General features: G+C 53.7%; 6 protein-coding genes across 6 annotated transcripts; 3 read left to right on the forward strand and 3 right to left on the reverse strand.

The window, feature by feature from the left end:
• Window positions 1–693: 693 nt before the first annotated feature.
• GAD2 (Glutamate decarboxylase 2) lies at window positions 694–3,107 on the forward strand (the record flags this gene model as incomplete). Its single annotated transcript, XM_062913437.1, has 4 exons — window positions 694–1,447; window positions 1,515–1,802; window positions 1,857–1,901; window positions 1,959–3,107. The coding sequence occupies exons 1-4, from the start codon at window positions 1,388–1,390 to the stop codon at window positions 3,105–3,107; spliced, it is 1,542 nt and encodes a 513-aa protein (XP_062764847.1). The 5' UTR covers window positions 694–1,387.
• A 446-nt stretch (window positions 3,108–3,553) lies between these two features.
• QC763_508485 (uncharacterized protein) lies at window positions 3,554–3,832 on the forward strand (the record flags this gene model as incomplete). Its single annotated transcript, XM_062913438.1, has 2 exons — window positions 3,554–3,675; window positions 3,736–3,832. The coding sequence occupies 2 exons, from the start codon at window positions 3,554–3,556 to the stop codon at window positions 3,830–3,832; spliced, it is 219 nt and encodes a 72-aa protein (XP_062764848.1).
• A 1,347-nt stretch (window positions 3,833–5,179) lies between these two features.
• On the reverse strand, window positions 5,180–6,022 carry QC763_508490 (uncharacterized protein; the record flags this gene model as incomplete). Its single annotated transcript, XM_062913439.1, has 1 exon — window positions 5,180–6,022. The coding sequence occupies one exon, from the start codon at window positions 6,020–6,022 to the stop codon at window positions 5,180–5,182; it is 843 nt and encodes a 280-aa protein (XP_062764849.1).
• Window positions 6,023–7,089: 1,067 nt separating this feature from the next.
• QC763_508500 (uncharacterized protein) lies at window positions 7,090–8,391 on the forward strand. The gene is made up of 3 exons (XM_062913440.1): window positions 7,090–7,440; window positions 7,492–7,881; window positions 7,951–8,391. The coding sequence occupies exons 2-3, from the start codon at window positions 7,812–7,814 to the stop codon at window positions 8,070–8,072; spliced, it is 192 nt and encodes a 63-aa protein (XP_062764850.1). The 5' UTR covers window positions 7,090–7,440; window positions 7,492–7,811; the 3' UTR covers window positions 8,073–8,391.
• QC763_508510 (uncharacterized protein) lies at window positions 8,287–9,940 on the reverse strand. Its single transcript, XM_062913441.1, has 2 exons — window positions 9,373–9,940; window positions 8,287–9,316 (listed from the first exon to the last, which is right to left on the reverse strand). Exons 1-2 carry the CDS (start codon window positions 9,567–9,569, stop codon window positions 8,524–8,526), a joined length of 990 nt encoding a protein of 329 aa, XP_062764851.1. The 5' UTR covers window positions 9,570–9,940; the 3' UTR covers window positions 8,287–8,523.
• Window positions 9,941–10,145: 205 nt separating this feature from the next.
• QC763_508520 (uncharacterized protein) lies at window positions 10,146–13,338 on the reverse strand. The gene is made up of 6 exons (XM_062913442.1): window positions 13,079–13,338; window positions 12,994–13,022; window positions 12,380–12,942; window positions 11,949–12,326; window positions 11,285–11,900; window positions 10,146–11,234 (listed from the first exon to the last, which is right to left on the reverse strand). The coding sequence occupies exons 1-6, from the start codon at window positions 13,130–13,132 to the stop codon at window positions 10,631–10,633; spliced, it is 2,244 nt and encodes a 747-aa protein (XP_062764852.1). The 5' UTR covers window positions 13,133–13,338; the 3' UTR covers window positions 10,146–10,630.
• Between the last annotated feature and the right edge of the window lie 978 nt (window positions 13,339–14,316).

Below are 14,316 nucleotides of genomic sequence, written 5' to 3' on the forward strand. Positions count from 1 at the left end.
CGGAGGAGGTCTTGATAATAAAGTCGATCCTGGTCTAGACGGAGTGCCCGAGCATAGGCAATTTAACAAAAGTCGTTGGCTCCCCTGTCGTCAAATGTCGGGGGCGCGTGGAGTAAAAAGGGACAACTACCGCGTAGAGCAAAGCTGGTGGGGTAGCTAGCTAACTTTATGTCAACCAAGCAGACAAGCAACCAGTTTGGCCCGGACGCGACGTCACGCGCAGAAGGTGATGGATGGATGAAAACCGTTGGCAAGGGAGGAACAGAGAAAGTGGTGAGACATGTACTGAAGTGTATCCGCCGCGTCGGGTATCGAGGGAGGGGAGTGGGAGAGAGAAAAACGGGGACGAGAACGAGAAGCGAGGGTGGTGATGTTTCTTTTTTTATCTTTGTTTTTATAGTTATTTTCCTTTTTTCCTTCCTTTTTTTTTCCCTTTTTTTCCCTTTTTTTTTTTTTTTTTTCAAACTTTCTTTTTTCTTTTCCCAATTCCCAAGATCCCGTCAATCAAAATTGGCCCGTGCCTGATAACACGTTACAAGGTGCGCGCAGGGTTTTTCTCGGGGTCCCCTGGACAAGGTGCTCGTGCGCCAGTGTGACAGTGTGCGCGGTCCTGCAGAAGGGATTGGGAAAAGATAGGTAAGTCTAGATTCTTGTATGGCCTGAGAAATAGAAAGATAATCGCTGAGTGATGGTCCATCAGGAACGCAGCCAATCATCTAAGGCCCCTGTCGCGACTGTTCCTGAATCCACTTCCACCCCACTCTCTTCGACTTCTTGACGGCGGCGTCCATCTCCAAAAGAGGGGCTTTCAGCCTTGAAAATTCGACTGGAAATTCCCCATTGATTCCAACGCTAGATACTGGCGTTCCCTTTCTTCCAAGAAAGATTGGTTCAGAACATCACCATCCAACGGCCCCTAAACGCATAAATGCGTGCGCGCCGATGCTTCGGGCCTTAATTGGACCTTCCCGGCCTATAGCAAGAAACATTTCTCCCCTCCTTTTCCGGACAAGTTCACCACCAACACAGCAATCATCTCCTCCCCCCGCCCCAAAATATGGCCAGCGATGAGGTCATCTTGCGACAGTTCGGCTGTTGAGCCGATGCTGACCCCAGGACCCCCCCGTTGTCTCCGAATCCCGGATCCTCGGCTACCTTACGTACATACGCCGCCGTGCCGGGACCGCTCCAGCATGGCCTGCGGGATGAAAGAACGTGGAATGCGGGTGGGTGGACCTCGGCGTATGCACCCGCAGCAGGCTCTTCCCTGATGACTACAAAAAAATCAAAATCTCTCTCTCACTCTGTATTTTCGATACCTTACTCTGACTTGTCTGACTGAACCCCAACCCTGTACTTTGACATCGAACCATCCAGCAAAACAAAGATGAACGGAACCAACGGGGTCAAGAAGCAGACTCTCAACAGGGCATCCGAGGTGGAACATGTGAGTTGTCCATCTACAATGTAAACGTGTCGATTGCAAAAGCTGATCATGTGCTTGTGCTGTGCAGCTCGTTGATGCTGTGAAATCCTTAATCATCCCCTTCATTCAGGCCGCCGATGATGCTGTGCCATCCAGGGCTGCCGGGGAACTGCTCCCAAACAGGAACGGTGTCGTCTGTAATGCCCTAGTCGAGTCCAAGAGACCGGAAGAGCTGGTCAAGGAATTGGCCTTGTCTCTCCCTCGAGTAGGCCGTGGCGAGGAGGGTCTCTTGCAGACGATCCAAGATGTCCTCAAGCACAGCGTCAACACCTGGGACCAGGGGTTCATGGACAAGCTGTATGCCAGCACCAACCCCGTATGTTGCTGCTCTAAAACTTTTGTTCGTCAGTCATCTAACTCGGTTACACAGGTCGGCGTCATCTCCGAGCTCGTCCTCGCCGTCCTCAACACAAATGTAAGTTGTCTCCCCCTCATCTCACCCATCATCCATCCATTCCTAACCCCCTCCCAGGTCCACGTCTACCAGGTCTCCCCAGCCCTGGCAGTAATAGAAAAGCACACCGCCAAAACCTTCGCCTCCCTCTTCGGTTTCAACGGTCCCCGCGCCGGCGGCGTAACCTGCCAAGGCGGCTCCTCCTCCAACCTCACCTCCATAGTCATCGCCCGCAACACCCTCTACCCCGAATCCAAAATCAACGGCAACTCCGCCGCCTCCAACGGCCCCTTTGTCTTGTTCACCTCCTCCCACGGTCACTACTCGGTCGAAAAAGCCGCCGTAACCTGCGGCTTCGGCTCCTCCTCAGTCTGGACCGTCCCCGTCGACGCCAGCGGCAGGATAATCCCCTCTGAACTCCGCCGCCTCGTCCAAAAGTCCCTCGACCAAGGCTTCACCCCCTTTTACGTCAACGCCACCGCCGGCACCACCGTCTTGGGGAGCTACGACCCCTTTGAGGAAATCTCGGCCGTCTGCAAGGAGTTCAACCTCTGGATGCACATCGACGCCTCGTGGGGCGGCCCGGCCATCTTTTCCGCCGCTCACAAGCACAAGCTTGCCGGCAGTCACCTTGCCGATTCCCTGACTGTGAACCCGCACAAGATGCTCAACTGTCCGGTCACGTGCTCGTTTCTGCTGGGGCCGGACATGTCGGTTTTCCACAAAGCAAACACCCTTCCGGCGGGGTACCTCTTTCACAGCTCGGCTCCGTCTGACGTGTGGGATTTGGCGGATTTGACGCTCCAGTGCGGGAGGAGGGCTGATTCGCTCAAGCTGGCGCTGGCGTGGATTTACTACGGGGCGGAGGGGTTTGGGAGACAGATCGAGGCTGCTTTCGAGCTGGCGGCGTATTTTGCCGGGTTGCTGGAACGGAGCGGGAACTTTGTGCTGGTTAGTGAGAACCCGCCGCCGTGCTTGCAGGTTTGTTTTTATTATGCGCCTGGGGGGAGGTTGAGGGGGACGGGGGAGGGGAACACGGAGGTCACGAGGGGGATGGTGGAGAGGTTGGTGAGGAGGGGGTACATGGTTGATTACGCGCCGGATGTGAGCGAGGAGAGCAGGGGGAGCTTCTTTAGGGTGGTGGTCAATGCTCAGACGTTGAGGGGGACGGTGGAGGGGTTGGTGAAGGGGTTGGAGGCGGTGGGGAGGGAGGTGGTGCCTCAGTAGAGGGTGGGATGCGCGATCAGGCGAGGGGTAGATGGGGTGTGGTATGTAGAGGAAAGATAAGGGGTAGATGGATGTGCTTGACAGGTCTGTTTGAGGGCCTGGTAGATAGATACCTTGCAAGAGGAACCATAGCGGATTCGATATATTGGGAAACAGGGTGGCAGATAGCTGCAAACAGTCATAGAGCAAACGGAGGTATGCCTGAGGGGGAGCCGTAAAGCTCCCCCTCATTGTTCGTTACCCACTCACCAAATCGGTACCTCTTTTGCAGGTAAGTAGGTGCCACTTGTTTACCTTTCAAAATATCGACTCCTCGACTTCTCATCTCTTGCCACTTTCATCACCCAACCTTTCTCCTCCCAACACCACGACCTTCAGCCCTTCCTGACCCACCAAGCCTTGATCTCAAATCGGCTCGCATTGTCTGTCCTCTGCCACGTCAGTGGATGATGGCTTCAACAATTCCCAGTAGGCTCACCAGGGTTGGATGGCCTCTGGTGAGACGTCCAAGCTTCCGACCATCACTGCGAGCGCACATCGTCCCGAAAATCAGCCGCTTGGCTGCCGCGTAAGTGAATGTCTATGTGTAGGGGACGACGAGAAGATGCTGACAAAGCAGAATTAGCAGACCTGGCATACTGGGCAGAACAACAGCAAACACTCTCTTTTCCGCCACTTTTCTCCGGCCGCTTTCACTACAGCGTCTCCCACAGCAGTGCCTGTGACTTCAACCGCCCTTGCCGCTGCTCTGGTAGTATGAAGGACAACCGGCAACCCTATTGCGAGATTTGCAAAGTTAACCCTACTGCTCACCAAGACGCAGCATTTGCCCGAGACTGGAAGGGTATTCCCGGCTACAGAGTTTCACTTCCTACTGTGATCAATGCTGGGGGGGAAAAACTAAAACTGGGAAAAGCAGCGACTCGAGAGAGAGTGGAGACAGAAACATGGCGACGACGCAGTGTTGAGCACGAAAGAGGCACAATCATGCGAATGGAACCGGGAGAAGAAACGTCCGTTCTCGACAGTAATAGCAATGACATCTCCTTGATGGCCTTCGGGGGGAACTCTTGATCACAAAGGTCCGCGGGAGGCATGTGTGTGACGAGAAACGGGTTGATACCATCGACTTTTAATCATGGATACAAGATGCGATGATGACCATTGTCGGATTGGCGCGTGTGGGCGTCTTGTGGGGAAATGAACTACACTTCCATGTTGATGCATAGATGGCAGCAGCTGGTTTGGGAGTGTCGAAGGGGTGTCTTGTAGACGTAAGACGAAGATTCGAGGTACAACCCATGGCCAAGACCTCACAAGCCAGGTTGAATGAAGGGTTCTTGCTTACAGACCAGGAAGAAAATAGCAGGCACACGGATTGGAAGACAATAAGTTCACGACACGGCTTTCACGAGATCAGATGGACATCAAACATGATCCCCCAGATCTCCCGCCAAGCCAAACCGTGATGGACGAGCGGGTCAACTCAGGTGTGTTTGCCAATCTTGGCTGTGGTATGGATATCAAGACACCCAAGTGGTGGCACTCTTTGTCGAGAGAGAAGCGGACACCAGAGCTGGGGACGGAAAAAGGTGGGGAGGAGGTGGGTGTGTGAAAAGCAAAGAGTGGACAAGATGGATATTTAATCTGTGGTTGCTTCTGGTTGGAAGGGCGGGATTTTGCTTCATGAGGACCGGTATCCAAGAGAGTAACAGGTATGGCGACCAGACCAGACAGTTGGGATTCTTCATGATGGAACAAAACAAAAGTTGAGCAGACTTGGACTGTGATCATCCGTCTATTTCGCGAGAAAAGCAGCCGAGAGAATGACCACAACTGCAGTAGCAAAGCCGACGAATGCTGTGTGTTGTCCGATGACTTACAAGCCCCCGCCCCCCCCACCCCGCAAACATCATCCCCCCAAAACCCCGTGTCACCCCTAACCTTCCCAAATCCCAAACCTAAACCCATTTCCCAGCGCCAAATCCCATGCATGTCACATCATAACCCCGCCGTAGCTGTATTACTTGTATCATCATCCCCCCAAACTCGTCTATTCCCCATCTGGCCATCTATTCCCTCCCCTGCTGCTCCTCAACCCACTCCCTCCACTCCTTGTAACCCTCATACTCCAACTTCTCCTTCCGCCCCTGATACCTCACAACCTTCAAATCCACCCCCTCCCACCCCTCCTCCCTCCCCGACCACCCGGCCTTCCTCATCAAGCTGACCAACGTCTCCTCCTTTGTCCACCCCTGCTCGGTAGCCACGTCGGGCAAATACGTAGCCCCGTACCGTCTCCCCCGCTCATAGAAACTGATCCTGATCCCGTGCTTCCCCAGCTCCCAATCCATCTTATCCTTTGCATCCTCAAAGTCCGTGAGCAAGGTAACAGCAACCTGCAGCTTTGGCAGCTCCGACGGCGAAATCGGATGGAACCTGCTGTCCTGCAGGGCCGAAATCAGCGCGTAAGAGGAGAGCCCTGTGGCGAGGGGTTGGGGTTCGAATGTGCCGATGCAGCCGCGGAGGATGTACCCGTGGCGGGGGTGGTTCGTGTTCCAGGTTATGAAGAGGGGGCTGCTGGAAGCGACCTCTTCTCCTTCTGGGGGCGCAGGGGAGGAGGAGAGGGATGTTGCTGGGGTTGAGGAGGTTAGGGAGAGGGAGCTCGAGGAGGAGGACGTGGACGAGGAAGATGAGGCTGCCAGCCGGCGGAGGGCGGGGGATTGTTTTACTGCTGCCTCGCTGCTGCTGCTGCTGCTGCTTGCCTCGGACGTTGTTGTTGCTGCTGCTGGTGTTGTTGATGAAATGTATTCGGCCCATGATTTCTTGATTTGGTCGAGGGTCATGGGCTTGCGGCCTTGGAGCTCGGCGGCTAGGGTTTCGAAGCAGTAGAGGCAGTGTTCGACTGATGCCATTTTGGGTGGTTATTGCTTTGTTGTTGTTGTTGTTGTTTTTATTTGTTGTTTTTTTGTTTGTTTCTTGTTTGTTCGTTTTTTATTTGTTTTTTGGGTATTTCTGACGGCGGTTAGAAACTGACGACGAAAAAAAAAAAAGAAAAAAAAAGAGGAAACATATAAGTTTCCGGCCCGCCGTCAGGGCCCAAAATCAAGAAAGCTGCTGGCGAAGGCGGTGGCACATCCGGACGGTTTCCAGGAGAGGCGGGGGAATGGAGGGGGCAATCGATCCGGGGAGTGGTGGATAGAGACTAGACCAGAGAGGGGGGGGGGCGTTGCAGTTCAACGGCTGGGAGACACACACTGCCGTGACAGGGGCGGTACTCGTAGCCGCTGGCCCCACCCATGGAATTTTGTTTCTCGGGACGACTCGGTCCAGTGTTCCCACGCGCGCGCTGAAGTTGGCCAGCTGCCGGTCGTGATCTGTTGACCTGGGAAAGTTTGGGATGAATCTAGGAACTTCTGGTTGTTTGAGCGCAAATGACGAAGGGAGAACCTTGATGTCCACCAGCGGGTCTTCTGGCAGACTCCACACTCTCTGACGCATCCCCGTCATGCATTTGGCCATGCTCTTTTGCTTGTGTTTGAGTACCTGCAATCGGCAGCTGTCGCCTTTCTGTTCTGTTTATGTCCTGCCTCATCACAAAAACCCTTTGTCTCTCTACAGTCGGGTCCAACAAGAGCCCATCACCTACCTCATTTCCCGAGGCGACCACAAACAATGGCCCTCGACTGGCCAGCACGTGGTCGATTGGTCGATTCATCCGGCCTCTCAGCTTCTTGATGTTGAGGGGGTTGATAACAGCAGCGCCAAGTCTTGAAACAAGGGGAAAGCTCCGACACCTGTCCACCCGCTGTCTCTTGGAAACACCACAACTGCCAGTTCTCCATCATCTTGCAGGTGCTTGTCATTTTGCTGAGCACCGGCGCACGCACAGGGCAGGGAGCTCTGGCAAAGCTGTGCGATGCTGTGGCTCACAGACACGGAAGCCCACTCCGCCATCTGGAACGTCCCAAGCCCGGCTCGCCGTCTTCCGGCAGCTCTTCCCAGCTTCGGCGTCCCTTTTGCCAATGCAACCCCCCGAAGCGGACACGCTGCCGGTTTCAACCCCTGGATCAGAAAAGCTTCATTCCCCTAGCTCCCTTTTCTACGTCGCTTTGTTTCGTGCCATTCGCAACAAGCTTAACGGCTTGACAATGAGAGGCTAACAACCGGCCCTTCCAAGAAGGTCTAGATTCAGCGCCTGGACCGGCGCTTCTAGATGTCTTGGGAGATGTGGTATCTTCTGTTGACTTGATACTCGCATCCCCAGCAGCACATCCCAAAGAGCAACTCCCGGCTTGCTTACCCCGTGTTTGCCATGAAGCCCTCGTCTCAAGTGTGTACGTGTTTGGATTCGCGGGTGTGGCGCATGCTGATTAGGGGGGAGATCTGCTCACAGATCTCCTTGCGTACCGCTTGCCCCTTCTGAAACACACGGTTCGTCCATCAACCATCGTGGATCCTGATCTGCCACCAAAGAAAATACAAATATCAATGCCGTTGCTCCCCTCCCCGATCCCGTGTCTTGTCCCTTTTCTCTCTCCATCCCGCTAGCTTGTTCAACCTTTTGGCCGTGTTTTATTTTCCGTCTTCTTCTTCTTCTTCTTCTTCAAGTCTGCATATTTTCATCTGCTCGTCGCCGGTCGACATTATCTTACTTCCTTTCGTCTCTCTCGACATCAACATACTCAACAAAAACCAGTCAACATGAAGTTCATCGCCGCCGTCCTTGCTCTGGCCACTGTTGCCTTTGCCTACCCCACCGTCAACATGAATGGTGAGTTAAGAGTCAGGAGGGGTGGTGGCAAAAATCTACAGGCAGACACACTGACCGACTCTTATCTAGCCCCGGTCAAGCGTCAAAACATTGTCACCGCCGACGTCTCGGCCCCGGCCATGACCGATGCCTCTGGCAACGTCGTTCCGTTTGACGCCACCAGAGTTGACCAGGCCCGCCGCAAGCTCTAAGAAGCTTCCACAAGCACACAGTAACAGCACATTGTGGGCCTGCCAAACACCAAACATGACGGCCCAGCACAGCCCATATAATGAACGGCTCTACTTTACGACTCTTTGATTGGGGGAAAACAATGGGAAACGGAACTTTATCGGAAAGGAAGGGGATAGGAGGGGGGGGACAGCCACAACATCTTTATCTTTCAACGCCGGATAACAGGAACCTCTCTGGGCAGATTTATTTTTTGGCTTGCTTGCTTTTTGGGGTGGATGTTTTGGGGGAAAATAAAACACATTTTTTCTTGGCCTTTTTTGGCGGGGGCATCACTTCATTATATCCTAACCTGAACTCCTTGCTCCGTGAACCAAAAATCATCGACAAAACTCCTGGTATCCAAAACAAACCTCCTGCCAGCATCACCTCAACAACCCCTCCCTCGTCCTCCCTGCATCCTCCCTCTCCTCAAGCAATCACCTCCGTCCTCCAACTCTGCTGCCTAGAAACATGAATCTCCGGCACAGCCATGTGCACCACCCCCGCGTTGCGCACCACGCTGCCACTTCGCCCGGTCATGCTGCTGCTCGGACTGACATCACTCCCTACTTGCCCGCCAGCAGCCCAACCAAGCTCCCCGCTCGGCGCCCTGTCAATCTCCCTCTCCAACCCGGTCCCACTGGGCGAGATCTCTCTGACTGTGACACCCGTCCTGCCTGACGCCACCGAGCCGTGTTGTTCAGAACTGAAGTGACCGGTCTGGGATTCACATGACGTGTCCCACTTCCCCCCCCCCCCCTCCCCACTGACACGACGATCCTCACTCTCCACCGTCCTGGCGTAATCATACCTGTAACTGGCACTATCCCGATCATAAGGCTTGACAATCCCCGTGATCCTCCCCCCCCCCGCGGCTCCAGCCATAAAAATCCCCGGTTCCGCACGCTTAACCTCGTCAGTGAGGTGATATTGTTCGTATTTTCTCGACTCGCTGTGCTTGAGGACCGCGTACGCAAACGAAGACAACGAAGCAGCAAGAAGACCACAGTCAAGACTGAGCCCGATGGTGGGGTAATGCCCATCTAGCTGTCGCAAATGGGCTACAACATCGAGACCCAACACGGCAAGCGAGAGCACAAGTTTGACGAGGTTGGTGGAGAGGAGGAGGAAGGGGGTGAGGCGGGAGGTGATGAAGCGCGCCAGTTCGAGGATTGTGAGGAGGAGGGAGAGGAGGTTGAAGAGGATGTTTGTTGCTTCCCATCTACGCGTTGCGAGCAAAATGTTAGAGGGTAATGGGCGGGAGGGGGGCAGACATACACTACTTCGACCATGGGAATGGAACCGTTCTTCTTCTCGGCCGAGTAATGCTCGAATGTTTCTGCGAGTCGGTAGGCGAATATACCCATGAGGCAGAGGAGGATGAGGATCTGGAGGAGCCAGGAGGGGAAAAGGAGTGAGCGGCGCCACCGGGAGCGGTCGTGTTGGAAGGCTTCGAGGTCGAGTTTGTTGACCATTTTTGACTGTTTTAACAGCTACGCGACGACAATATCCAAAGCAATGATATTCGACAAAACTCTCAAGTTCTCCAAAGTCTTGTTATCCCATTCCAATTCATAAATATAAAACCCTCTCAAAATCCCAGCCGCAAGATGGTTGGGGCGGGGGTGGGGAACAGAGACAGAAAAGTCCAACCAAGTATCAGGCTGATGTTACTGATGCTGATGCTGCTGCTGCTGCTGCTGTGTTTTGCCCGTGGCCGTATGTTTGTTGGCTATCAGGCTTATGTCGTGTCGTCGTCGGGTTCCGACGTTTGGTTTCACACAATTCTCCCAATAATACGCAAACAAAAAGCTTCATCCAATATATTCATCAAGAAAGAGAAGAAGAAGAAGAAGAAGAAGAAGAAGAAGAAGAAGAAGAAGAAGAAAATAAAAAAGAGAACCCAAAAAGACGAAGCGACTCACACACCCGAGAGGCTGCCTCAGCTTCTGCTCAGCCCTCAATCCGCCCGCCATCTTCTTTAACATCACTCACCACCCCACCACGTCCCCTCGACCGACAGCTGCTGCACGTCTTTCTTTTGCTCTTCTCCAATTAAACAGCTCAAGCCCTCCTTCCGAAAGCGCGTCGTCGTCCTCTGCCTACTAGCCTGAGCCTTTTTCCCCTCTCGAGCCCAACGGCTGAGGGGTTGCAGATGTCGGTCACCTCATCATCAGGTGCGTCAAGCTCTGTTGTCAGTCCACAGCGCCCCCAGAAGGCTGTGAAGAAAGCAGCGTCCACCTTGGCTTGGCTGGAGGCCGTTGATTGGGCTGATCACGGTGGAGTTGGCCGCTTTGGGGTAATGTGGCTTACACTGTGGGCAGATCCGGGGCTGTTGGGTTGGCGCGGGGGTTATTTTGGGGTAGCACTGCGAGGGTTATGCATTGGAAAGGTATTTTGTGTATAATTATTTGAGATTTTCTACTGTTCTTCGCTGGGAGCAATGACCGAGCATTAAGAGATCATCAAGACTGACAGACCATTCCACGGCGCGCTGGAATGGTTCCGAGATCCGGGCCGGCTCTTTGTCCTCCTCTTACTGGGTAGCATCAGCATAATAATTCTCCCACGAAAACCAGTCAAACGTCGCCTCCAACGGCCTCTTGACACCCCTATTCTGCTGCTGCTGCTGCTGCTGCTGCTGCTGCTGCTCCTCCTCCTCCTCCTCCTCCTCCTCTCCCGCCGTCCCATCACCAACACCAAAGTCGATATCTCCTGGAAATCCCATGGGCTGAGGCACCCAACTGAGGAACCTGTCGATATCAACACCCTCTAGTGAGAATAAGTCTTGCTGGTCAGGCATCACCATCTCAGGGGGGTGCTGCGAGAGGTCCGGTTGGTCCTGCGGTTGGGAGAAGCCCGTCGGGTGAGTGACATCCTCCTGCAATGCAGAACTGAACGGTATACTTCCAGTTGTTTCGGCCACGTGCCTTCTCGCCAGCCTCAGGAATATCTCGGCCGTTTTTTGCAGCTTGGCCGTCAAATCTCTGAGGAGAGTGAGCAGCGGCTGCAGAGCAATGATGTACTCCACCACCGTCTCGAGCAGTCTGAGGTCGGAAGGCACTGTTTCCGCTCTGGGGTTGGTGACGATGTGCCCGAATACCACGAAGAAGGGGGTGAACGGGTAGTAGAGGAGATGCCTTGTCTCTGTCAGCTTGGATCCCGACCCAGTTGAAAGACAAATACGCACCATATAACCCCGTTGTAAACCGGATCCCACCCCGAAATCGTCATGGGCAAAATCCCAATCGCCTGCCTCGCGCTCTCCACCCTCAACCCCCGGTCCCCCGGCGAGTCCTTTGTCAGAATAATCAGCACATGCAGATACCGAAACTTGACCGTAAACTCATACAACCTCATCACCTTCTCCCTCTTCACATCAACCCCCGCTCCCGGCACCCCCCCTTGTCGTTCCCTCTCCACCCCCCTCCGAAACGTCTCATCCGTCTCCCTGAACCACTCCGCCAACCTCCCCTTCAAGACCTCCCTCTCCTCTTCTGTCCCCTCCCCCTTCCCCAAATACTCCAACACCCTCCCGCTCAGCTTGGCCAGCTCGACATTCCTCAGAAAGATATACCCCCCAAACTCGGCATCCACCCCCTCAACCCCCTTAGCCCTCCTCTGATCCGTCAAGTGCGGCCTGAAAGCCCCAAACCACTCCCCCCTCGGCATCTCCACCCGCTCAACATCCACCCCATCCCACAACCCAACCTGCGATCGTCCGAACGTCAAAGCACAACACTTTTCCATGTTGTAAATCGCCCAAAACAAAGCCAAACCCCTCTGTTTTTCCTCTTCCCCTTCCCCTTCCCCTTCCCCTTCCCCTTCCCCTTCCCCTTCCCCTTCCCCTTCCCCTTCCTCTGCCCCCCCTCCCTCCCATAGTCTTAAGGCTTGCGCCATACGGCATAGGTGACTGCAGAGCATCCAGCTTACGTTTGGGCTCGCCGCGAAATCTTCCCCGTGAAAGCTGAGCATGGTGAAGGCTGCGATGTTTACCTTGCTGGGGTGGAGGTATAAAGACGCGTTTTGGAGGGCTAGGCGGACGTTGTGACGCCAGTGGGGGACGGAGGAGGGGAAGAGGGTGGCGGTTATGGGGGAGGAGAGGAGGAAGTAGTTTGTGTAGATTATCCAGCCGGGGGCCACGGTGCCGGGGGAGAAGATGATGGTCGAGAGGAGGCGGGGGGAGGGGGGGGGGAAGAAGGGGGAGGCGAAGAGGGTTAAGGGGGTGAATTCTGTTGGCGTCAGTTGGGGGATCAGAAAAGGGGGTAAATGGGGGGGATCATACTGGAGATGATGAGGTTGCCGGTTTCGAGGGAGGGGACGATGTACTGTCTGTTGTCGTGGGGGCCGAGGTCGAGGGACATGTCGAGGCGGAAGGAGGTGAGGGTGTTGGATAGGTCGGTGAGGTTTTGGAGGGCGAGGTTGTGGTCGTTGTGATCGTCGTGGTCGTCGTGGCTGGGGATGATGTTTCCCAAATGTGCGTTGGCTTCGTCGAGGGAGGAGATGGCGGGGGGCGTGATAGTGCATGTTGTTTTTGAGCGCGTTGATCTGTCTGTTTCGTCTGGTTGTTTTGCTGCCGGGTTTGACTCGGGCTTTGGCTCTTGGGAGCTCTTGGCCTCGGTGACAGCGAGCAGTTTTGTCACGGCGGCTGTGAGAGTCTGCAGCGTGGCCTCGATTCGGTCAAGTCGGTCAGGGAGAGAAGAGTTAACAAAGATGTTTGCTGGTTCCAGGGTTGCTGACGACGGAGCTGCCACCGGAGCTGCCACCGGGTCGGGAAACTGCCTGGCATAGTTGCATGGTCCAGGCCATGGCTTGCAAGCGGCGCATTTGGGAAGTTCGCGGGTGCATCTTTCACTGTTAGCTTCCATCTCTGTGCTTCTAGCCTAGAGAGATGCTGACTTTGTCTTCCTCTTCTTACAGCTCTCGCACTTGATGTTGTCAGTTATGCCAGCCCGAGTCCATCTCTCATCAGAGCATTTCTTACCGCATAGCGAGCAACCTTGGGCCGACCCTCCATCTCTGCACTGGAACTATCCATCAATTTTCCACCTCACACAATACTTCAGCCAACTCGAACATCGAACATGTTGTTGAAGCAGTCTTTGTTATGCCAAGACCGTTGGATGCCTTGTTGTGTAACCAAAGCGATCTGGCCAATCAGATCATCGCAAGCACATGCCGTTGAGAAACAACAGCAGTCGTCCCTTGCTTTGTTGGGGAGTTGTTGACCATAGTGATTTTCTCACAACGCGTCCTTGATAAGCTGTAAAAGTAAGCATGAGTATCACATACGACCATAGGCAGTTGAATACACGGGATCCCGTCCGCTCTCCCCTAGTTAAGCAATTGACCGCCAGACCAGTACTCAGGTGGGTGACCACTGGGGAATCCCTGGTGTTGTATGTTTTTGACTTTTTATTCCTCTTTCATATCGTTCTGTTTCCTTTAAAATGGTGTTGAAGCATGTTTTTTGGCCTTCTTATGCTCCGAAATGCTCAAAGGTGAGGTGTCGTGATTTGGCATTTTCACTCTAAACCGCTGCGAGCGATTTATCCTGACTGAAAGTGCTCTTCTAATCGGAGGGATGTCTTTGCAACCCAGGCAACTGTATTTTGACTGACCCCACGCAGCCCCTTTTTACCTCCTGGTCTTGGCATCAGAGACAGTCTCTGTTGATCCCTAACCACCCATATCAAGTCATCTTATATTACCATGTATGCAAGTTCGCAACGGTCATGTTTCTGGCTTGATTCTGCTCCCATTTGAATACTAAGGAGAAGAACGTGATGCTATGGTATGAGATGGAGAGGAACTACAGAGCAGAGCAAAAGGATGACAATGTAAACCTTCACTCAGGCTGGTCAAAGCCCCTAGATGAGGTCGACAGGATCGAGATTCGGTCGACTATTATGTAGACACCCTGCCCCACATAATGACCAGCAAAAGTAAGTTAACATATATTATATTATATTCCATACCTCAAAAGACAAATTAGGTCATAAGCCTTTTAACCGGAAAGGCCCATTAACTCTCTTTAAAGGCCTATGGGCTGTCTTCAAAGACCTATTCGCTATCTTCAAAAGCATACGACCATTCTTTGAAAGCATAATTCACAATATGATATGGGTAAACCTACTTGTGTGTGTCAACTATTTTGTGGTGAGGGTGATAGGGTCATCCCCACGCCTTGTCGCTCATAAACTCATCTCCTCAAGAGTGAAA

Source organism: Podospora pseudopauciseta, assembly GCF_035222475.1.
Source record: "Podospora pseudopauciseta strain CBS 411.78 chromosome 5 map unlocalized CBS411.78m_5, whole genome shotgun sequence".
Lineage (NCBI taxonomy): Eukaryota > Fungi > Ascomycota > Sordariomycetes > Sordariales > Podosporaceae > Podospora > Podospora pseudopauciseta.